Raw genomic sequence first — 22,490 nt, 5'->3', positions numbered from 1 at the left:
AATGAAGGTATAAATAATCATAGATCTAGTAAATAAATTGTAACCATTTTCTTAAAAATAGGTAGTGACTTGGCAAGTCTTAATGTCAGCGGTAAATCATTCCACAATCGAACGGCCTGCGTGGTGAAAGATTTGGCCATAAACGGGGAAGAATGCGCCGGTATTTTTAACTCCAGATTATCTGATGATCTCAAAGACCTCTCATGTGTATCATGAAGAAATTGAACCTTGATTTGAGATAAGAGAGAGTGAGTGGATTGAAAAGAATATTATAGAGTAGATAAAGTATGTGAGCATTCCGGCAAAGCCATATGGGTAACCAATTGAGCTTAGCGCGAAATTCCAAACATGATCATATTTTAGGAGGCCAAATATGAAGCGAATATAAAAGTTTTGAAGGTGCTCAAGTTTATTTAGTTGGTTTTCAGTGAGGTCTAGATAGCTGACATCAGCGTAATCAAGGATGGGGAGAAGGAGTGACTGTGCAAGAGAAATTTTAGTAGTAGTAGGTAAAAAGTAGCTAAGACGTCGCAAAAACCTTGCCGATGCAAATAGTTTACGGCTCATTTCCCGAACCTGTGGACCCCATGAAAGCAGTTTATCGAAATGAATGCCAAGGTTTTTAACTGTCTCACTGAAAGGAATCACAGTGCCGTTACAAGCTACGGATGGTAATAACGCCCAGTTTAGTTTGGATAGCATTCTACTGCTGCCGATCACAATGGCTTGCGTTTTAGATGGATTGACGGCCAATCCATAGGCCTTGCTCCACTTGCAAATGCTGTCCATATCACAGTTTATGCAGGCAATAGCTTCCGCAATCTTATCCAATGGTGCTTGGGAATAAGTTTGAAGATCATCTGCATAAAGATGGCAGGCAGAACATAATTGTTGGGAAATTGTATTAATAAATAGAGCAAATTAATAAAAAGAGGAGATAGAACGCCGCCCTGTGGGACACCGACAGTTGTAGCGCAATAAGAGGAAAAATTGTCGTTAACGCAAACTCGCTGTCGGCTGTGCCGGTTGAAAAAAAAGAAAAATATTTATTTAATAAAACTTGATAGTTGGGCAGAAAAAAAAGGCACACAAAGAGAAATATATATGTGTTTAATTATCTAAGGGTAGTGGGCAGAAGGCCTGGTCTAATTTTGCACCGCAGTTCGGTACTCCCCTGATGGTGGTGGTAGGCAGCTGCACGATCTCCCAGGACTGGTCAGGCGGCAGCAAGTCGAAAGCAGGGAGCGCCGGTAGGTTGCAGTATGTGTCGGTTCCGGTGCACGGTGATATAATTCCAACGGTGTAAAACTCGAAGCGTAAAACTTGCAGTGTAAAACTTGCAGTCTAAAACTTGCAATGTAAAACTTGCAGTCTAAAACTTGTAGTATAAACTTTGCACCCCTTGGGGTGCGAGACGATGTAAAGGTTGTGGCGTGAACTAAATGATGCCCGGAGAATGAATAGGACCAAGGCGTGAATTTATAACGTAAATTCTAATTGGCCCCGGCGCGTATGAAGACACATAGCTGGTGAACGCAACCGACACAAAGAGTGTGCGTCGGTGCGTGAGACGACACCTAGCTAGTGAACGCGACCGAGGCCTGGATCCTTCTGCCTGGCAAATGTGAACTGCTGTCGCTGGTGCGCGGGCGCATAGGAATTTTTGTTATAAAAACAAAGATCCGTTAAACTAATAGCACGCTCCCACGACCCCACGCCACTTGAGATATACCGTTACCCGCTAAGGGTTGAACAATTTTTTGTTGTATTGCGATTTATGAGACGTTTCTCGTGATTATATTTTTTGGTTAAAATTTTAACTAAGATTTATGGGACGTTAACTTGCAACGTTACACGGCGTCCAGACAAGTAACTGCGAAACCACGTGATTGCCATTGGAGATATATTAAGAGAACTCAATATGCCGAGCAGAATATCAAAATCGACGGTATTGAAGGCATTACTGAAATCAAGGAGAGCAAGAACTGTTAACTTACCCTGCTCCATACCTTGTCTGATGTCATCTGTAATATTAACTAGAGTAGTGGTAGTGCTGTGACCTGGTCGAAAGCCGGATTGAATGGGATTAAGGAGATTATTTTTAGACAGGAATTTACAGAGTTGAGTATGGATTAAACGTTCTAAGACCTTGGATAGAAATGGCAGGATTGATATAGGTCGAAAATCCGACAAGGTAGACGGGTTAGACTTTTTAGGAATGGGAGTGATTTGTGCATTTTTCCAAACTATCGGGAAGGTCCCATTAGTGATAGAGAAGTTAAGGACATGGCAAATAATTGGTAAGATTATGTCGAGGATGGGGAGGATCATTTTGCGACCAACACAGTCAATTCCCACTGTTTTTGAAGAAATTGACATAATGCTACTCTCAACATCACATGCAGCAAACGGTTCGAAAGTAAAGAACGAACAGCACGGAGGGCTACGGTTAGACAAATGCCTAAGAGTATTTTCTTTGGATGCGTCACCAAGTATGGATGAAGCAGAGAAATGATTATTAAGAGAGTTTAAGTCAATATTTCTCGGAAAAGAGTTCTGTTTTGATTTACCTATTCCTAATGACTTTAGAAATTTCCAGACCCTAGCTGTATTGTATTTGGTATTTTTATGAATGTAATAATGTTGATAACACTCGCCACGGTGAAGAGATGCGTTGCAAAACTAGCATATGAAGCACGTCATCTTTCTTGTTTTATGTGCCGTTCAAAGTACGCAGTATCATTGGATATATAGCTTTTTGCCTTTATTTCCTATCCGAATTATCTGGTGCTTTTTATGTATAGCGAAAGACGCCCAAGCGGATCAATTTTATATCGGGGTGCCGAATTCGATGTACCAGGTAGTGGCTCTTAAATGTCCATTAATTCCAGATCTTCGGTTTTTTTGTCGGTTATAAGACAGCGTGATATTTCTATTTCAAATATTTTTAATATGTCAAGCTATCGTTATTGTGCATGTTTTATATTAAATAGGAATTGAAAGTTGCACAATTTAACGAATACATTACAAAACTAGAGCGAAGAAGGTGAAGTGTGCTGTAAAACTTTGTCAGCTTGTAAAACATTAAAAGGCCTTTACTCCACCGTGATGTACTCTAATAGCACAGTCCTGTTGAATGTTTGAACTTTTTAGATACTTATTAGTTTTTTTTTATATATATTACGATATTTCCTGTATTATTAAAGCAAGTAAATTTACTCAGATAGCGAAAATAAAGATTAAAATCTAAAACAAAATTAATTCGATTGATATGGCGACATTAAATTTGGCAATAAGTGACAGTTGATAGTTAAGTTTTGACATTTCATTTAGACATTTAAGTTGAATTTATTAATCAGATTGAAGATAAGGAAGACCTTTTATTTAATACCTAAATAAAATTTCTAACATAAAATCTGTGATTTAGATTGATTCGTAAATTAATTGGATTAGTACATTGATTAATAATGACTAGTAACAAAAAGTGGGAACAAAATTAATGTTTAATTTTTTTGATTATTACTCTTACACACTTTCATTACTTATGATTTTACAGGTATGGACTTATTTTATCAGATAAGTCAAAGAATAAACCGCCTCTATTTCAAGCGACTCGGAATGTATTCGGAAATGATTCAGACTCTGAAGATGAGTCCAGTAAGAGACCAGTCCTGCTCCGGCCAAGTGATAACACAAATAGACAGGTTACTTATGATATTGTTAAAAATAATAATATTTAGTTAAAATAAATTATATGAATCTATTCAGGGCTGTTTTACGAGACATTACCAATAGTTTTCAATAGAAGAAAAAATAGTATGTATTAAAATAATATAATTGTAATAAATTATCAATGAACTTCTTCTGTTTGTAGAAATTTTATTGAATGCATAGCAATTAAAAAAAAGATTACCTTTGCATTAACATGAAGAATGTTGTTTAAAGAAATTACACTTAAACTCTCAAATAAGCAGTTAGATGAAACTTGGTTAACATATGTTTAAATGTATTATAAATTGTATTATTATTAAACTGCTAGAGTTATTAGTCAACAATAATTAATGAGATTTATTAAGCTAGAAATACATTGTGTTTAATAATTAAGGTAGTTTAAAAGTTGTAAATGGTAATTTAGGTTTCATTTTGATATCACTTATATCATTTCAATATCAATTTTTATGCATATTCCAGTATATATCAACATGTATCAATGTCTAAACACAAAATTCACCCCAGCATAGAATCTAAGGCCATGATTCTATACATATGCCAATTTTTGTAGAATGTTGATGAAATTGTAAATTTCAATTGTAATATTTTTAACTCTTGGGGTTTGTATGTTCACATACATATATTTATTTATGAATGTGTTTATTATTTTTATAGTGCTGGTTTTCATGTTGACTTACTGACCAACATAAATAACCAGTAAATAAGCTTATAAGATATAAAATCATTTCACGTCTTTATCTCTAGACAAGATATTAGATCGTAAGTTAGGTTTGATTATTGGACTACTCTATAATAAGTACAAAACAATTTTTTTAACATTTATATTTAGGTACAAAGTGCCTGATTCATGGAGAAGTGATCATGCAAGATTGTAAAATCCACAACAGGATTTTTTGGAATGTCTTAAAATGCTTTGCAAGCTTCCTTTGTTAAATATTAGCATGTATAAATAAGCTAAAACGGTAATGAATTGTAGTCTCATGATTATCAGTAGTATTTATGCTATAGTTTAAAAAAGAAATTTAAAATAATATTTGTTTTGTTGTCACCTTTTGGCACCCCAACTTTGAGTAATTTTGTTTGATTAATTTGATTCATTTTGTTCACATCAGAGTAAAATCACTCAGGAAAAAGCTGTTATAGAAGATCCTACTGTCTATCAATATGATGAAATTTATGACTCGATGACAAGCAAAAAAGAAGAGAAAAAAGAATTGGATAAGGAAGGTAAAAAGCCAAAATATATAGAAAATTTAATGAAGGCTGCTAATAAGAGAAAAATAGAATATGAGCGACGATTAGAAAGACAGGTAAGACTGTTGCAGAGTATGAGAAGTAAGGCTTTAGGGGTGAGATTTTTCTTGGAACAGGAGACTGCTTAGTTGCGGGTGGGAATGATAATATGTCATTGCAATCCTGCACTCCGGTCATGTAGTAATGATATAAGAAATTTGAGGTGTTTTAGTCAGTGCAAATCCTGTATAAATATGTAAAATATGGTATTATTATGATGATGTAATCTCTACAATATTAGTTGTTACTAATGAGCTTATTTTTATTAAAGAAATCATTATAATATTAACTTGTATTAACATTTCCGTAAAAAAAAAAACTAGATTGAAAATAATCATATTGGTCACCTGTAGAAATGTATTTATAATGGTTAATGACATTTTCCTAAAAAAATACATATATTTGCTCATAAAATGACCTCCACCAAAGGAGACCATTGTATTTGATGTAGTCTGAATTTTTGAAAAGAACAGTTTCTTGCCCTTTAAACTCCCTTGATGTTTGTCAATGGTTTTTATTTTAGATGATTCCTGATTTTTATATAACATACTTAATCACTGCAATACTTTAGAAAATATGGATTCACTGTTTAAGTAAAAAAACATACAAGGAAATAGATATTTCTCAATCAATAATCTAGTTCCTCTTGCTAATATTACAATTTTATATTTTTAATAGATACAAAAAGAAAGAGAAAAAGAGGGAGATGAATTTGCAGACAAAGAAGTTTTTGTGACGTCAGCTTATAAAAAGAAACTCGAAGAAATGAAGATAGAAGAAGAAAAGGAAAAGTATGAAGAATATTTAGAGAGCATTGGAGATGTAACTAAACAAAGAGATTTAGGTAACTTTTTTTTAATAACACCTATACAGTAGTTAATTTTGGTTTTAAAGAAAGTTCCATGCCATATGTTTTTTATAATATATTAAACAGTCTTTCTTCTTGAATGTACTATTCATAAGATTAATCAATTCAATATGGAATTTCATACCATGTCTATAGTGATCTAGAACATTATGATAGCGGTAAGTTTACAATGCACAGAACTTAGTATTTTAAGGAAATTTTTAATTAATTATGTTAATTCTTTTGTAACACTTGTAAACAGGAGGTTTCTATCGACATCTATATGATCAAAAGCTGGGACCTGATAAAGCTGCAAATGTAAATGAGAAACAACTAGAAAGTAGTGAAGTTAAAGATAATATTGATAGTGATAAGAAAATTATTGATGTGGAGAAATCAGAAACAAGAAAAAGAAATTATAGGAAAAGGAAATCATCTGGAGATAACAGCACACCTTTGTCAGACGGTGAAATCGAAGATTCAGATGAAGAAATTAATAGATGTAACTTAGAAGATATTAGATTATCCAAAAAAGCTAAGCTAATTGATGAGAATATTGATGCTGATTCAGACTTTTCTATTGATTCCGATGAAGAAAAAAATAGCGATGAAAGCAAAAGGGAAAATAATGTGAAATTGATAAATCAAGAAAATTCGACAAATCGCTCAAGTACTACATTGGGCGATAATGAGGATAAAAAAGCCAAATTTGATAAACAACTTCCAGAAGACAAAACTAATTCTGAGAAGAAAGAGAAGATTGATATTTGGAAAAAACGCACCGTCGGTGACGTGTTTGAACAAGCTCTCAAAAGATATTATGAGAGAAAATCTACGCGAGGTTTTTAATACATTGAATAAAACAATATGTTCGAAAATATATTTATTTTTTTAAATATTCCTATGTGCCCACATAATGTGCCTTGCAGTGAACTGAAAAATAAAAAAAATTGTTTAAATAGTATACTATTATAACAAAACACTTTGAGGGTATTCATAACTTTTTTAAATTGTTGTTTAAAGTTTTTATTAAATATGTTTAAGGTTAAATGCATATGGCAACTATACATTGACGGCTAGAAATTCCTAACAACAATCTTAAAATAAATTTTAAATATAATTACCGATAAATTCTGACACTGGGTCATTTTCGCCTTCGGCCCGCATAGTACCCGTTATTTCTTCATTTTCAACCATTGGTAAAACTAATTGTACAAATTCCTGAGTATATGGCGGTGCTATTGCATCAAGTACCTAAATATAACAAAATTAAGCTCAAAAATTACAGTATTAAAGCAAGGGTTAAATAACAAAAGTACATGGAATTGTTGGTTTATGACTTTTTTTAAAAAAAAATGTCATAATAGAGATGGAACATAAAAATCACTTATGTTTACTGTTTGTGGTTTTTTACAAAGAAAAATTCTTCCTTATACATCTGTGACCTGATATCAACAAAATCCAGTTCGTCATTGAAAGCGTGTTTATATTATGCTCCAAATTAAAATAATGATTTCAAAGTATTACAGCTAAGAACTCCCTATTAAGTTGGTGATTCTTAAAAAAACTTACTTCAGTAATGAAATATCGAATGAGTGAAATGTCAGTATCGCCTCGTTGCCAACACTGTTTTATGTATCGAAGTACCGGGACCACACAGCCACGACTTAATAAATTCACCATTCTATCAAGAAGCATTTTCTTTAATTCCAACTGTAAATAAAATATTAGTAAAAAATCAAAAAATAATCAGTGGTAATAGAAACAAGTATTTCTTTAAGCATAAAATTATTGAATTAATACAAATCCAATTGTTTATGCAAGTTTATGTTTATTTAATTTAAAATAGATTTGACTTGAATTAAAATGAATTGTCCTATTAATTAAAAAATATTGTTTAGTTTATCCTACCTGCACCAATATTTCTAATTCGTCTTGTGGAGATTCAAAAAGTTGTATGAGTAATCTCAACAGCCTATGGTGGAGCAACTGATGGCATGAGGCAACTTCATCTAAAAGAGCTAAATGTACAGGACAATGCTCTGTGCATAGTTTGAAATATGATGGTTCTGTTACAACACATTCAACCCATACCAAAACTCCCATACCCACAACTGGAAATCTGTAAAATTACAAATGGGGTTCATAATTAAAATACAAATGGGGCAACCATAGCAATCAAAGTAACATTTACATCTTTCTGAAAAAACAGAGTACACATGTTTGTTTTTATAAATATTGTTTAATGCTAAAATTTTTAAAGGTCTTCTGATGACGCTGGATGCCAGCCGTTTTCATCCATACTACTACTAGAACTCCGTGTAGGAGTCCTTTTACCTGCAGTGACAGCCCTGAAAGGAGGAAGGATTTACGTGCTTGGCTCAGTGTTGTTAATAGGATACATTTTGATACAAAATGTTGCTTATTCACATCTTTATGTTGCTATGCAACTTTTGTACTACAAATTCTTGTAGTACATAGGTTTTATGTAACAATACATAAAAATTTTATACTACAAGAAACTACAATTTTTTTGTACAGAAATTTACACAAATTAAAAAAAATATAATAATATTCTAACATGAGTTGTTACATATTGAAATGTGCAATGTAGAAGCAGAATGGAGTATGAGAAAGATATTTTAATACAGAAAAATAGCTTACAGTATTGGAGCATTTTTTATAAATATTTTTACCTGATACAATGGTAAAGTGTTGGCAGTTCAGCAATCAGTTCACTAGAGCTTGCAGAACTGCCGCAAACAGCGTGTATCTTCTCAATGGCTTGTACTGTAGCTTTTAATTCATCTTTAACGGGTCTACCTGGAGTTACTCCTTCACATACACTTGCGGCATATGCCAACAAATACATGTACTTCGATTTGTGTTCGGGATTTAATTTACTGCCAGATTTAAAAAGAGAATCCACCAGGAGCTCTATAAAAAATTCTGATTTGAATAAATATCGTAATCAATGTGTAAATTATAAACTTGTACCGTTTTGGATTCAAATTAAAAAGTAAGTTGTTACATTGTATTGTACTATTTATCAAATTTTAAATCTCTTGCACAGTGGCGTACCTAGAACTTTTGCCGCCCGGGGCGATCTCCAGTTTGCCGCCCTTTCTTTTATAAGTCAATCAAATAGTGGTTTTTATAAATTAATAAATAAATAAATTGTGTTAATTACACATAAATAAATTATTAAGAAATTTAATCGATATTAATTAATGCACAGAGTAATTTTTGGTAGACATATTTGTATGCACTCGTAAATATATTTATATAATATCTACTCTTCTAGCTTTCATACTAGAAAAATTGTGTTTAATGCTCTCAAAATTTTTATTATTTGTAATTTCTTGTTCTATTGACAATATTGCAAGATTTTGTAGTCTTAATTGACTCATTGTAGAACGAAGATAATTTTTTATCAACTTCAATTTTGAGAAGCTTCTTTCGCATCTAGCGATACTGATTGAAATTGTTAAAAAAATTCTTAACAAAATTACAATGTTGGGAACAGAATTTTCCAACCTATACTGCTAAATAAATTTAGCAGATCAAGAGGGCCCTTTTCCCCGTTTTTCTAATGTTTTGCCTCTTTTTTTATTGTAGGTACAGCAGTAAAAACCTGGATCCTTTTTCTTTTAATATGGAACTGTTCTTTATCAATGTCAATCAAGTCATTTATTTGACATTCAAATTCTTCATTTAGTAGGTTACACGGTATTATACACGAATATTTTCTTACAAGGCCATGCAACTGATCGAAGCGTTCTTTTATTCCTTTATAATTCTGTCCATAGATGAAAACATTTCTCTTCGTACTTCTTCTTCTAAGGATAGCCCCACGTCTCCACGTCGAATTTTCTCTACTCATATTTTTTCTCCTAACTCGACGCTTACTCTTCACAAATTATTTTGGCTGCTATAACAGCGTTTTGTACTAGCGTATCTCTTTGTTCCATGAAATGTGTTTGCAAAGAATTTAGTTTTATATGGCATTGGTGGACATTTAACCCTTTTACTTGTAGGTATTTTTGAGCGTCCTTAATTTCCAAAAGGACGGGTTCCCATAAATGAAGGTAACATAGAAAAGAAAAAGATTACATAGAATTGAGTAATATTCCAGCATCTGATCTCGTTTTACTATTTTCTTCTTCTAATAATCATAATAATCATTTATTATTCAAGAAATAAAAAATATAAAATGAATAAGTTGCTTTTTACAACTATAAGTAAATATAAGAAATGCCGCCCCAAGGTGAGTGCCGCCCGGTGCGGACCGCACCCACCGCCCCCCCCCTAGGTACACCACTGCTCTTGCAAATTCCCAACAGATATGGTATTATATTATTGGTCCACATTATCGAATCGGTCAAATATTTATTTTAATAATTAGATAATATTACAAAAAAATTAAACAACACCAAATAATGATAAAAGTTCAATGAACAAATAGTAAAAGTTTCCTTTGTTATTTATCATCTTTAACCTAAGAACAATAAAATTATTAATCAAACACTCAACATTCACACTCCATATATGCTTTCATAATTCCCTATCTCCCTTTTTTTTGTTAAGGACCATCATAGTTTAATTTTAATTGATAGTAATGTGTATGTCATCGGTATATTGAATCTATCAAAATGTTTATATGATCAGCTGTGAACCTCGAAATAAATTAATAAATTTTAGTATTAACTAATTCATTCAATGTAGGCCTGTAAGTTACGAGCTAGTTAAGTCGCAAGCTAAGACAGCAAATGCACAAGCATTCTTCACAAAAATACTGGGAAAAATATAAAAATGGTAGTTAATCAGCAGAGATCGGAAATTCGTAAGAGTTGTTATGGTAACCATTTTTGTACTGAAAAAATGACTTCATCGATATACAGCAAGTAAATCGCCAATCTACATTTGACTAAACTGATCTACACCAGATAGGAACTTCGAAAATAGTTCGATAAGTTCATTTGTATTTCCTACCCAAACATAACAAACTATAAATATGTATTATTATAATATCTGATTTTGGATAGCAATTTTTTTTGTTTTGATGTTATACCCACTTAATAAAATTAATGACACATTACCTAAGAATTGGGGTATCCTTAACAAATGTACCGGAGGCGGTTCAGGTTGGGTATATGCGCGAAATAGCACGGAAATATCAGCAGGATTGAGTGCTCCTCGTGACAGCATAGCGGCCAATGCGGTCCGCGCGCTGCGCCACGATTCACCAGCCGTCAGCGCAAGGGTGATTGGAGTTACATCATGATTACTAAAAAACCAATATTATTATTATATATAAAACACAATACGCTTAATTGTACCCTTATGGGAATAATTAATAATTATAAATTTATGGGTATAAGCGTATTTTTTTGAGTTGTATGACATAAACAACGAGTAGCTGTTCCAATGACCTGTTTTTATAATAAGAATAATCGAAAGTTCGTGTAGTTAGAATTGTTAGGTATGCAACAATGTATTGCTTGTCTGCATGCAACTTTGATATAATCTTTCGTCTAATCCTTTAAAAAAAGGTCAACTTTATTATGACGTGATATTTGAAACATTAACGCAATTAAATGATGAAAAAAGAGAATTTACAATATTGTATTATCCAGATGATTTTGTCTAAACAATTTTCATTTTTATTAATAAGTTCTCTACAAACATAATTATTTTGTACTTGTAATTACAAGTAAACATAGAAAATAGAGCACAAAACAATGTGTATCTTACTTGAAGAAGTCACAGTGTGCAATACGTAAAATTAGCAAATACATTATGAAATCACGATTAAACTTTTGACACAAAAGTAAAGAAAAATTAGAGAATGATGATGTGTCAAGTACGCACACTACTATGCTACATTTGTGTCGTGTTACTTTTTGGTAATAAGATGTTTAAACTTTAATTAAAAATTACAGCAAAAATAAAATTTTTTAGTTAGAGGCTGAACTCATTCTTTGCTCAACTGTGCATGTGCTAAAAACATATTAATTTGCTTTAAATGCTTATGTTTTATTAAATACTGTGAAAGGGTGTAATAAGATATCATTTTTTAATGAATTATATAGAAAAACCTTTGTTGTGCACAACGAGTTATTTCTTGCCCAAGTCTCTTCATAATTGCACCACCTCTTGGCTCTTGTGAAAGAATGTGAACGATGACTTGACTGTATACATATGTGTGAGCTCCATGACAAACCATTTTCTGAAACATTAATATTGATGTTTAATTACGAGAATTCCCTAATAACAAGGAGTTTTGAATTTGATTAAAATGTCATTATTTCATCCATAAGACATCAGCTGCTGGACCTCTTTTCCCACAGAATTTAAATAGGATAAATGAAAGAGGCCTGCATGGCGTCTTCTGACAACTATAACAAGGATATCTCTCCACTTGGGTGAAAGTCCTACGCTGCATTTACTGGTCCATGGTCTTCACTACAGAACTACAAAGACCTGAACAGCCAACAACTAAAGCCTGAGTAAAATGAACTTGTTCCTAAATTTACACGTAAATGTGTAACCTGTCACATCATTATCATTGCATGCACTATAATATTCAACAATGTTATTACATTTACTGTCACCCTACAAACTTACCATTGCTATTATTATAGCTAGTATTAATCTAAAATGTAACTTACGGCACATTCATTCACACTATTTTGCCAATCATCTGAACTTTGTAGAAATCCCACAATTGCTGATTTGAGAACCCTTGAAAATACTTCAATTTGCTGTGCAGCAGTTGAGATGCTAGTAATTTCGCCTTGAAAACCAGCATCTGATATTAACTATGACATGGAGAAAATATATATTACATGAGAATAAATGACACAGAATAGTTATTTACACAATAATTGCCTCTGATATACCTTGTATTTCTAAAGTTGTAAAAGTAAAAAATGTTCATTGTTAAGTAAATTGGCTCAACCATTTAAACAATTTTTTTTTTGTTTTTGATTCTAATAATGATAGCAGAGGTTAGAGGTATAGGGAAAAATGGTAAAATTGCAATGAAATTAGAAATAATAGCAATTTTTTTCACAGAAAGGTAATTAAGAAAAGTATTGTGTACTATAATATAAAGCATTACAATGAAAATACATTAGCCAATTAAAGTAGTATTACTAACACCATGCTGGGTATGAAATTGATAACTTGTTTTTGTAAGTAAATATTATTTATTACTAAAACATTCATTCAATCAATATATAAAGTGATCACTCCATATGTTTTTTTTTTCTCAATTAAAAGTTTAGTGCAAAGCCAATAACTTTTAACAGTAAGTTGCCAAGGGTAGTTAGCTATAAAATAAAATTATAATTTATAACCTTAATTGTAAAATTCAACATCAGACAATCCGGATATTCTTCAGCCAGCCTGTATATTAAAGACCTCCATGTAGGATGTTCAATCATTTCTGTTAACCATGCTGGTGTCTGTCAATAAAAATTACATTTTTTAGAAAATAGATTTGGATTAACCCATTCATTGCTAAGCCTAAATTATGAAGTCATTTCCATTGCCACTTATATTTTGAGTGTTATTGTTTACCAAAACCCTGTTATTTCTTGGTAAGTACATATATTTTAATACATAATCATTTACAAGCGGAAAACCAACGACATATACCTATCATCGGCAATGTGATGGCAAGGGGACTTGATATCCTTTTTCGTAATTGCGTATTTTTTTGTAGGAAAACAAATAACAAATCACTCAGACAGAGAAAATAATGAAATCATAATAAAACATGACACAACATTCTGTACATTGACAATACCTAGAAATTCACTATTTTTGCTTACAGTGTCTTAGCCGATAATGGTATAATGTAATACCACATATTTTGATTTCACTTTGAGCTGAATAACTGCAACATCTGTTCTCAGTAATCACATAGATTTGTAGAGTGTAGGTAAGTTGTAAAATAAAATTTTGAACAAATTTTGTTCAGTGATATTACACATTGTTGTACATATTAGGTTCACTTTCAAATTGAAAATTCTCAATGTTTATATTGCTTACAATTTTTTATTTTACCCCTTGTACAATTCAATTTAGTTATAATGGACAATGATATATCAACAGGCAGTGATTTTGATTCAGGTGAAAAATATTTTCTATATGATAGTGATTCTGAGACTGAATCAAACAAGTTTATTTACTATTGCAAAAAAGAAAACATGAATAAATGTGATGTATAATTCAGAAGAATCAGAAATTGAAGATGAAGTTTCTAATACTACTATCAATGTGCAATCTATAAATGAAGATACCAGAAGTGGCAATATGTGGTAAGAAGTGGAAAGAGATCCTCCAGCTTTTTTAATTTAGAGGAAATGATCAAGACTGGAATCTTCCAGGAAAATTAAGAACTCCAGGTGAACTAATTGACTTATTCATTTTATGTGTAGTATTGTTTTATTTTTTACATATTTATATTTATGTTTGTGGCCACACAAAATTTGCTAATTCAGAAGCCTGCATGTTATAATATATTTAAAGTAGGACGAGTTTACTCATTTTGGCAGTAGATGGGTTAACTACTGGTGGGATTTAAAATAGGCCAAGATAAAATTACATCAAATTTGGCTAAGTAGTTTTATGTAAATACGACAATATTTTAAAATAAAGGCAATCATAACTATGGGAATATCTAGACTCAATAAACACATTATCTCAACTTCCAAATAAAGAATGCAATATAGTGCTGCATAATATACTGTACGGATGAGATTGACAAAAAAAATAGTAAAAGAAACTGTACTTACTTCTCCTTCTTCTGTGAAAATAGTATCTGCTTTTTTGGGGTCAAATGTTTTTAAAATCATGTCTTTAAGATGATTTTCTACCATTGCCTGTACCTCGGTAACTTTTACACCTGAGAAATTTATTGTCATACTTTAAAAAATAACTACATTTTACTCATTTGCCATAAAATTATGATGGTAAACAATGCACTTTTACTATAACTACTACAACTCTGAATATCAGATATTTGTCCATAGCATTTTAGGCTTCAGTTTTTCTTAATGTGTAGAACAACAAATATTAAATCATAAATCACTACGATAGAAAATATAAAACGAACTATACCTTTAAAAAAAGGTATTTCATAAACATACAATAAATAGTAAGTTTAAAAATATACCGCCAAGTATAAGCCATTCAGCTAATAAATTAGCCATTTGTGCAACACCGTTATAGTTTATAGATAGTTGTTCAATAACTTGCTCCGGATTCCCGCCAGCTTGGAAGTACCGTTTTAGCTGACCAAAAATACCCGGTTCCATAATGTAATCGGGAGTTTTGAATTTTTCCAAACATTCTTGCAGCACTTCTTCCGGATTATCTATTATATCTTCACCCGCTTCTTCCTAAAATGTTATTATAGTGTTAATTTAAACTCTTTATTGTTTTAACAAGAAGGAAGTAATTATATACTTCATATTGATTGTGGTTCGATCCTTCCCAAACACGTTCTTCCTCATATTGACTTGGCATTATTTTATATTTTAAGGATTTTAAAAACTTATTTTTGTTATAAATTTTACTGTACACGATAATAAACCATTGAAATGTCAATTTGACAATAAAGTTGTCATTTAATGTTACTCTCACCTTTTTTTAAATATACATTGATGTGAAAACTTTTGACATCTGAAAAATGTAATTTTTAAAAAATATATGCCTATTCAAGTGTAGTTTAAATTTTATTTCAGAAATATACGTCATCAACCCAAAAAATGGCAAAGTGACATATTATGAGACGATTAGAAAAGAAACTTTTAATTAATGACTACAACATTTTTATCTTTAAAATCAACCCTTGAATGCGGATCGTAGTAAAATAACGCTTTGTAGCATAGAAGAAGGCATTAGACCTGGGATTTGAGATCAGTTTCCTGTAACCGGTTCCAAATTTTTTGTTAATGACAATCGGTGAATTAATTCCTTTAATTCAAACAATATTCTTTATTCAACATACAATGGATTACATCTCTTTTTGAGGTGAAATTGATTACCTAATCGTAATAAATGCATCAAATTAATATATTGAAATAATGTAAAATTAAAAAATTAATAAAGGAAGGCAAACATCATTCCAAAGGTGTGCTGTCGTAAGTATGAACTCATTTACAGTGTATTTCTCTTGGCTATCTCTATTTTTTTTCGTTTTAAACCAAGCGGTTTAAAACGAAAAAACCGTTTAAAACCGAAAAAACCCATTTTTTTCGATTTTAAACGTTTAGTGTTGACGACTATGTTTTTCTTAAATATAAACACATTATCTATTCCAAGCGTAGACATTACCTAGCTAAGTTGAAAAACTATTACCTAGTTAACTATATTATTTTGAAAAGATTTATCAATCAGTTTCATTCGGTATAAAACCAAACTCACACACTTGCACTTCTCACGCGGAGAGACGTCAAGATGCAACATTGCCAGCTCGCCTACTCCACACCACACACACACATACATAGCGTGTTGCGTGCGGACATGTCAGTGTTGCCAGTATTGTAAAAAAAATGTACAAATTTGGATTCAATATAAAGGTACTCGTACTAAATATGCCAAACATTACTAAATAACTAAAATGTAATGAGCTGTTATAAAATTAGATTATTAGGTACCCGATTTTTTCTTGAAAGTAATAAAAAAAACTGGCTAATCTTACACAGTCCACTCGACAACATGATGATCATACAGTCAAGAAAGTCATGAAAATTTATGAGGCGCCACTATCTTTGTAAAACTGACTGACATTTCTGTCCTAAAATTAAATATGGCAACACTTTATTTCTTTTCATGACTTTCTTGACAGACTGTGTGTGTGTGCATAGCAGTCGGCGGTGGCACTCTGTCGGCAAACTCTTTGAACAGAAATTGAGGAGTGGACCTTTGAGTTGACCTTAACTACTTGGAAATAAAGGTCAAAACTCCTATCCACAATTTCTTTATGATTTAGGTACATATTTTAATCTATTGTATGTAATATTGTTTCTTTATAATTATTATACTTACCTACATAGGTATAAACTGCATAGGTAACTAACACAAGACCAAGTATTGTCGATAATGATGTGTAAAAACACTGTTCTTATATTTTAGTAGGCGAGTTTAACCCGTTTAAAAAAGATTTATTTGGGGTTTTAAACCGCCACTTTTGGTTTTAAACGTTTTAAATCGGCTTTTTTACATCTATACTTGGGACACAAATTTCTTTAATAATTTTTTACAATCTAGCAACAAAGCATTATCAAAATCACATTGTTTAAACTACTTCCTATATTTTAACATTTAAATAACTACCGTGTGTTTGTTATATAGATGAACTTTCTTTATTTACTTTATCATTCGTTTACTAAAATTCTTATGAATCACTTCTTGATATGGTGTTATCATTACTCATAGGTCTCTTGTATCCGCGAGTTGTTGAAACTCTTGGAAGGGGGCTTTAAAATTCCTTATAACAATTTTATTTCCGTGATGTTTAATTTGGACACCACCAATTATATATTTTGTTATAAGTATTGGTTCACTAATGGTAATATTATTTTGGAAAGTTTTCTGAAACTAGTAAAATAATTAGTCGAGCATGAGGTTATAAGTTCATGGATCGGATATGATAGGTTAAGTTTGCCTTCGTGAAATTGAGAACTTCTCTTTTCAAACTCTTCTTTAGAACATCTTCATATAGACGGCAATGACGAAAAGGAAAGTAATAAAAACAATTTGTACTATCATTTACTTTATTAAACTTACTGAAAATGTGATAATTTAAAACAGTTAAAAAATTAACTTAAATAAACATAAGACTGATTTTCTGTATTGCGTTAATTTTTATTAAATAAAAATTTTGATTGTTACATTTACATTCGCAGCATTAACTAAAATTACCGTACCATTTAGGTAATTAGACATCGCAAGTTTCTCATGTCTATTTCTACTTCATCTCTTAAGGAAATATTCACATAGTAAGATATAACCATATTTCCTTCATAATTTAAAATTATAATTCTTGACACATACCATAAAACGTAAATGTGGATCGCCTTCGGGTGCTATGATACTTTTAGTACATTAGCACCCATTTTATTGTTTGTTTCATTGTTATAATATCCGCGATCAAAACGTATCATATAAAGAAAAATCTTTTTTTAAAATATGCAAGCATGTAACAAATAGGTAATAAATATTTATTCAAATAACGTCCTAGTGCTACATCAAATAGAAAAAATAAGCAAAATTTGGTCACTCGAATGCGGAATATCAAATCTACATAATATGCAAAGTCAAAATTTATAACTATTGCTCAAATTCTATCTAGACAAGTCGATTATTTTTAAATTTACGCTTTTAAAAATTTAAATTAGCCTTTGCGCTTAGTAGTGCTGATGGTGAATTTAAATTAATTAGACATATTACATGAATTTTGCGGTCATACCTTCTTATGACTACGTAAAAAAGAATTGCTAATCGGGGATTATTTAAAATTACTTGGACTATTGGAGAAAACTGACAGTGCACATTAAAGAACGCTGCCAGACCTAAAATAAGGTAAGAAATGAATATTAATTATCTGTGCTTATTCACATTACCCGGAAATGCTAAAAAAATGTTTTACATATTACAATTTTTAATCAGCAGGCAATGTTTGATCATTGGTTTTTGTAACGTAAATTGATTTAGACCGTGTAATGTAGAAAAAAGTACATTTTGGAAATTAATGCTTTTATCCGATTGAAAAAGGAGCACGGCAACGCTATTATATTTATTTTCCTAAACGAAATGCATGCGCCTCCTTTTTCCAATACCAAAAATATACGAACCTCGTTTAGGTTAATTGATTAGAATTTTTAGAGCTAAAGTACAACTCGTCGTAACATTTATTCTACAAAATAATAAAATAATAAGATTATCATTCTATATTATTATTGTCCTACTTTGTTTTACTTAACTAATTTGAAATTTTTAAAAGGAGGCGCTTGACAGTACAAGTAGACAACAGGTATAGATTTTAGTGTTCAATAAAAATATTTATAGTACTAATGAAGTTTTTAACAAATATGAGAATAATTTTAGGAAATTTACAAATTTAATTGATTAAATGTCTTACATTTACGCAGTTAATTATTAAGTCATATTTTCGTGAGGCAAAACTAGGTCCCATTGTATTGTAACTGTTATTTGCTGAATTAGGCAAAAGCCGTTTAATTTAAATAATTAGTTTATTGACCAGTGTAAATCTGGTTATTGGAGTGTGACTTTCTATAAATATTCATATAAATATTAGTCTTACGTTTATTATTTTGAAAGTCAGGCAAATGTTTACCCTGCTTTTTTTTTAAGAAACGCGTCCAAAAGTTTTCTTTAAAAATTGGTTCAAGAATAAATTTCCTTTATTGGAGATGGTCAAATGAACTCGATAACAATACGTCTGCATCACAGAATCGAATAAAATACGTGTTTAATTGATACAATGTACTTTAATTTTCTTTTATTAAATGGGCTTTTTCGCTAATGTGATTACGTTACCCTTATCATATTAATAACGCTATACAGCCAGGATAAAAGTAAATTTATCAAATCCTAGTGTTATCTTATGTAAACACTCGGCTCGTTTAGGCAATAAATAGACCGGCCAAGAAACTATTGCAGTAACCAATTTGTAACAGATTATCACTGTGATCAAAAAGTAAGGTGATTTTGTTTATAAAATGTAAATTCTTTATTTATTCTTCCAAATCAATTTCACCACCTTCAAGGTAATATCTGTCCAATAAAACGCATTTTTGCCAACGCTTTTTCCTATCCTCAAAAAAGTAGTAATAGCTTTCAAGACCTTCTTCGATTCGATTTTTATCTCCTTAATCTTAAATGTCAAAATAGCGCGTATTGGCCTTTTAAGTTTGTTGTATAGCCAGAAGTCGCATGGAGTCAAATCAGGCGAATATGGTTGTTGCGGAACGACATTAGTCGAGTTTTGGACGCTTTACACTTTAGACAAACAGAGTCTCCTACCAACCTAGGAATAAAAATGCATACCTTCCTAATGACTTGGAATTTTTAATGGAAATTCCACACTACTTTTTGATCACAGTAGTATATCGAGTGTTTCTAAAGTGTTGGTTTCGGGAGCATTAATTTCATATGGGAAAAATAATGTAATTGTTTAAGAAGTTTTTTTCTTAATATTAAATGATGCAGATTTATTGTAGAGTAAGTTATATAGAATGTTGAAGATATACTAATTCGATCGCAATGGAAAATCTTATTGTATTTATTGTTAAAAGTGCGCTTAATGTGGGTACTAGTATAAAACTCAAAGGTTTATCACAGTTCATTTAGAAATATGAAAATGTACTATTAGGATATCTTTAGAATAACTTTATGGGATAGATATCTTTCTTAAAGCAGTATAAGTGAGGTGCCTGTATTTAACGCGGGACGTTACGCGAATTAGGACTTGTGAAAGGTCCGAATCTTCAATATATTATTTAAAGTGGAACTTAATATTGTTTGTATTAAAATCCAATTTTAGTCAGTACTATAATAGTAAAAACCTAATTATATGGTCGTGCGAAATAAGTGTGAAAGTAATTTGTATTTTACTTTCAGTTTCAAGGCAAGTGTGGTAAATTCTGTCCCCGCTTTTATTTAATTATTTAAAGACTACTCTTAAATAAGTTTAACTAAAAATTTAGCTAATTTTTATGTACACTTTGTTAAACAAATACCTATTTGCATCAATAACAATGAGCTCAACAAAAGCGTCTATTTATATGCAATGTACAGAATGTATCGCACTCAGTTCCTTTAGAGATATAATGAGATAAGCGTAATGTAATTACTCTATGTAATTGTATATAAAAGGTACCATGTTTACTCTGAGTCTTTGGTCTTTTACATACGTCTAAAACGAGTGGAATCCGAAACTTAGTTTAACCACACTAACTATATCGTTGTACAAATTGTCTAATAGTAATCACTGCACGAGGCTTGTGTGTTTTCGTACTCTATTGAAGCATTTATCCCATTCGATAATCTATGCTGAAGCATCCATGATAAGAAATGTTTGTAAATGGGAGAGGGTATTGTGCGAAAATACAGCACGTCTTCAGCGCGCGCGTCGTTTGAAGCATGGTTCATACGTCAGGTCTGAGTAGGTGCAAATCAACCGCAACGTCCCTTCTTTGCGTGCGCATGAGTCTCGGGGGATGGCCGGATTGAGCGGCGCCCAATAATGCTGCATCCTCAGCGAGCGAATCACCCGAGCCATATCCGCGTTCGTAACCCGCTTCTCCTTCACCCTCACACCAGGATGGAGATCCAGAGCTTTCTGATCGTGTACCACCCGCTTCTGCTTCGGTCTCCACTTCCACCGAACAGCTTGCGCAAACTTCTGCAATTGTACCATTTCTTATATTAATAAACCTGGAGATGAATTCATAAAAAAAATGGTAATATAAGTACACGTGTTTGGTATTGTAGATACATGTACATTTACGTGCGGCCTTATTTACTCTAAATGTATTTTGAACAACACATCACTAAAGAAGAATTCCAGTAACACTATATAACAGCTATCTAAATACATCAATTAACAATAAAAAGGTAATTAATGCATAATATATAACAAATATAACTTATGTGTTCAGAAAGTAATCGCTGTTTTTTAGTTAAAGTAAAAAGTAAATAATATTATTCATGTCTCAAAACGAATGAAAATATACTATTTGCCGTTACTTTCCAAAATTTATTTCTTATCATCCACACCGACATCTCGATATTGACTGATAAAATAAGACAAAAAAATTCCCATTTTTACACCTAGGTTTTCACATATATTATATGATATATAAGTAGCGAAAATTCATTCAATGATTTTTTTTACAAATTTGTAACATTATTTTAAAAATATAGATCTGGTTGATTTGAAGAATTTTAATAATTAAGATATGATAATGTTTGTTGTAACAAAGATAATTCGTTTATTTTAGCAGTTTTCCCTTTATCTTTGTGTTGCTATGTATAACTTTTTTTTTATGTACTTGCGTATTTAATTATACTTTTTTCGGTAAATTTGACTTGCACTTGTTATAATTTAAACACATGTATTAGTTATTAAATAGTCTATCTGAATAGTACAAAATGGTTACAATTTATGTTTTTTTCTGAAACCGTATAAATAAAATAAGACTAACAACTTATGATTTAAAATAAACAATTTCGAAACATTAGTTCGTTATCATGTTTTTTTTTTAATTATTAAAGGAGAAAAGGAAAACTATATAAAAACCCAAGCGATAATAACATGCGAAACTATCAAATATACTTAAGTTAAACAGATGAAGAAAATATTATAAAGTACATCTACGATGTTTTAAATTTTTTAGCAGTAAAGAACACATTTTCTGATTTCAAAAAATTAGATAATTATTTAGGTCATTTATAACTGAAAATAAATAAAATACGAATATTATGTGGTATACTTCACAATATGGAACTGGCAAATGTATATGACTTATGCGGTACTTCTAAATACAACACCTTAAAAATGTACATTCAGGAGGAATAA

The 22,490-nt window shown here is 31.3% G+C and overlaps 3 protein-coding genes across 3 annotated transcripts in view; 1 reads left to right on the top strand and 2 right to left on the bottom strand.

Moving 5' to 3' along the window:
* The first annotated feature begins 3,347 nt into the window (after positions 1-3,347).
* On the top strand, positions 3,348-6,779 carry LOC137926469 (nuclear speckle splicing regulatory protein 1-like). Its single transcript, XM_068770066.1, has 5 exons — positions 3,348-3,484; positions 3,557-3,704; positions 4,845-5,042; positions 5,704-5,869; positions 6,135-6,779. The coding sequence occupies exons 1-5, from the start codon at positions 3,468-3,470 to the stop codon at positions 6,719-6,721; spliced, it is 1,116 nt and encodes a 371-aa protein (XP_068626167.1). The 5' UTR covers positions 3,348-3,467; the 3' UTR covers positions 6,722-6,779.
* Positions 6,741-15,478, bottom strand: TH1 (negative elongation factor complex member TH1). Its single transcript, XM_068770065.1, has 12 exons — positions 15,350-15,478; positions 15,057-15,282; positions 14,677-14,786; positions 13,234-13,341; positions 12,544-12,693; positions 11,971-12,101; positions 10,972-11,159; positions 8,569-8,809; positions 7,784-7,994; positions 7,445-7,585; positions 6,997-7,126; positions 6,741-6,805 (listed from the first exon to the last, which is right to left on the bottom strand). The coding sequence occupies exons 1-12, from the start codon at positions 15,407-15,409 to the stop codon at positions 6,774-6,776; spliced, it is 1,728 nt and encodes a 575-aa protein (XP_068626166.1). The 5' UTR covers positions 15,410-15,478; the 3' UTR covers positions 6,741-6,773.
* A 3,592-nt stretch (positions 15,479-19,070) lies between these two features.
* KCNQ (KCNQ potassium channel) overlaps positions 19,071-22,490 on the bottom strand; it is a 53,454-nt gene continuing 50,034 nt past the window's right edge. The window contains exon 16 of the mRNA XM_068770990.1: positions 19,071-21,314. Within this exon, the coding sequence (XP_068627091.1) occupies positions 21,058-21,314 (257 nt within the window). The 3' untranslated portion in view covers positions 19,071-21,057. The remainder of the gene's footprint in view (positions 21,315-22,490) is intronic.

Source organism: Battus philenor, unplaced genomic scaffold (genome assembly GCF_028537555.1).
Source record: "Battus philenor isolate CCGP_79_NKW_IND1 unplaced genomic scaffold, ilBatPhil1.0.hap1 SCAF_3, whole genome shotgun sequence".
In the NCBI taxonomy this organism is placed as follows: domain Eukaryota; kingdom Metazoa; phylum Arthropoda; class Insecta; order Lepidoptera; family Papilionidae; genus Battus; species Battus philenor.
Note: the sequence above shows the minus strand (reverse complement) of the source record. Positions and strands in the feature narration are given on the sequence as shown.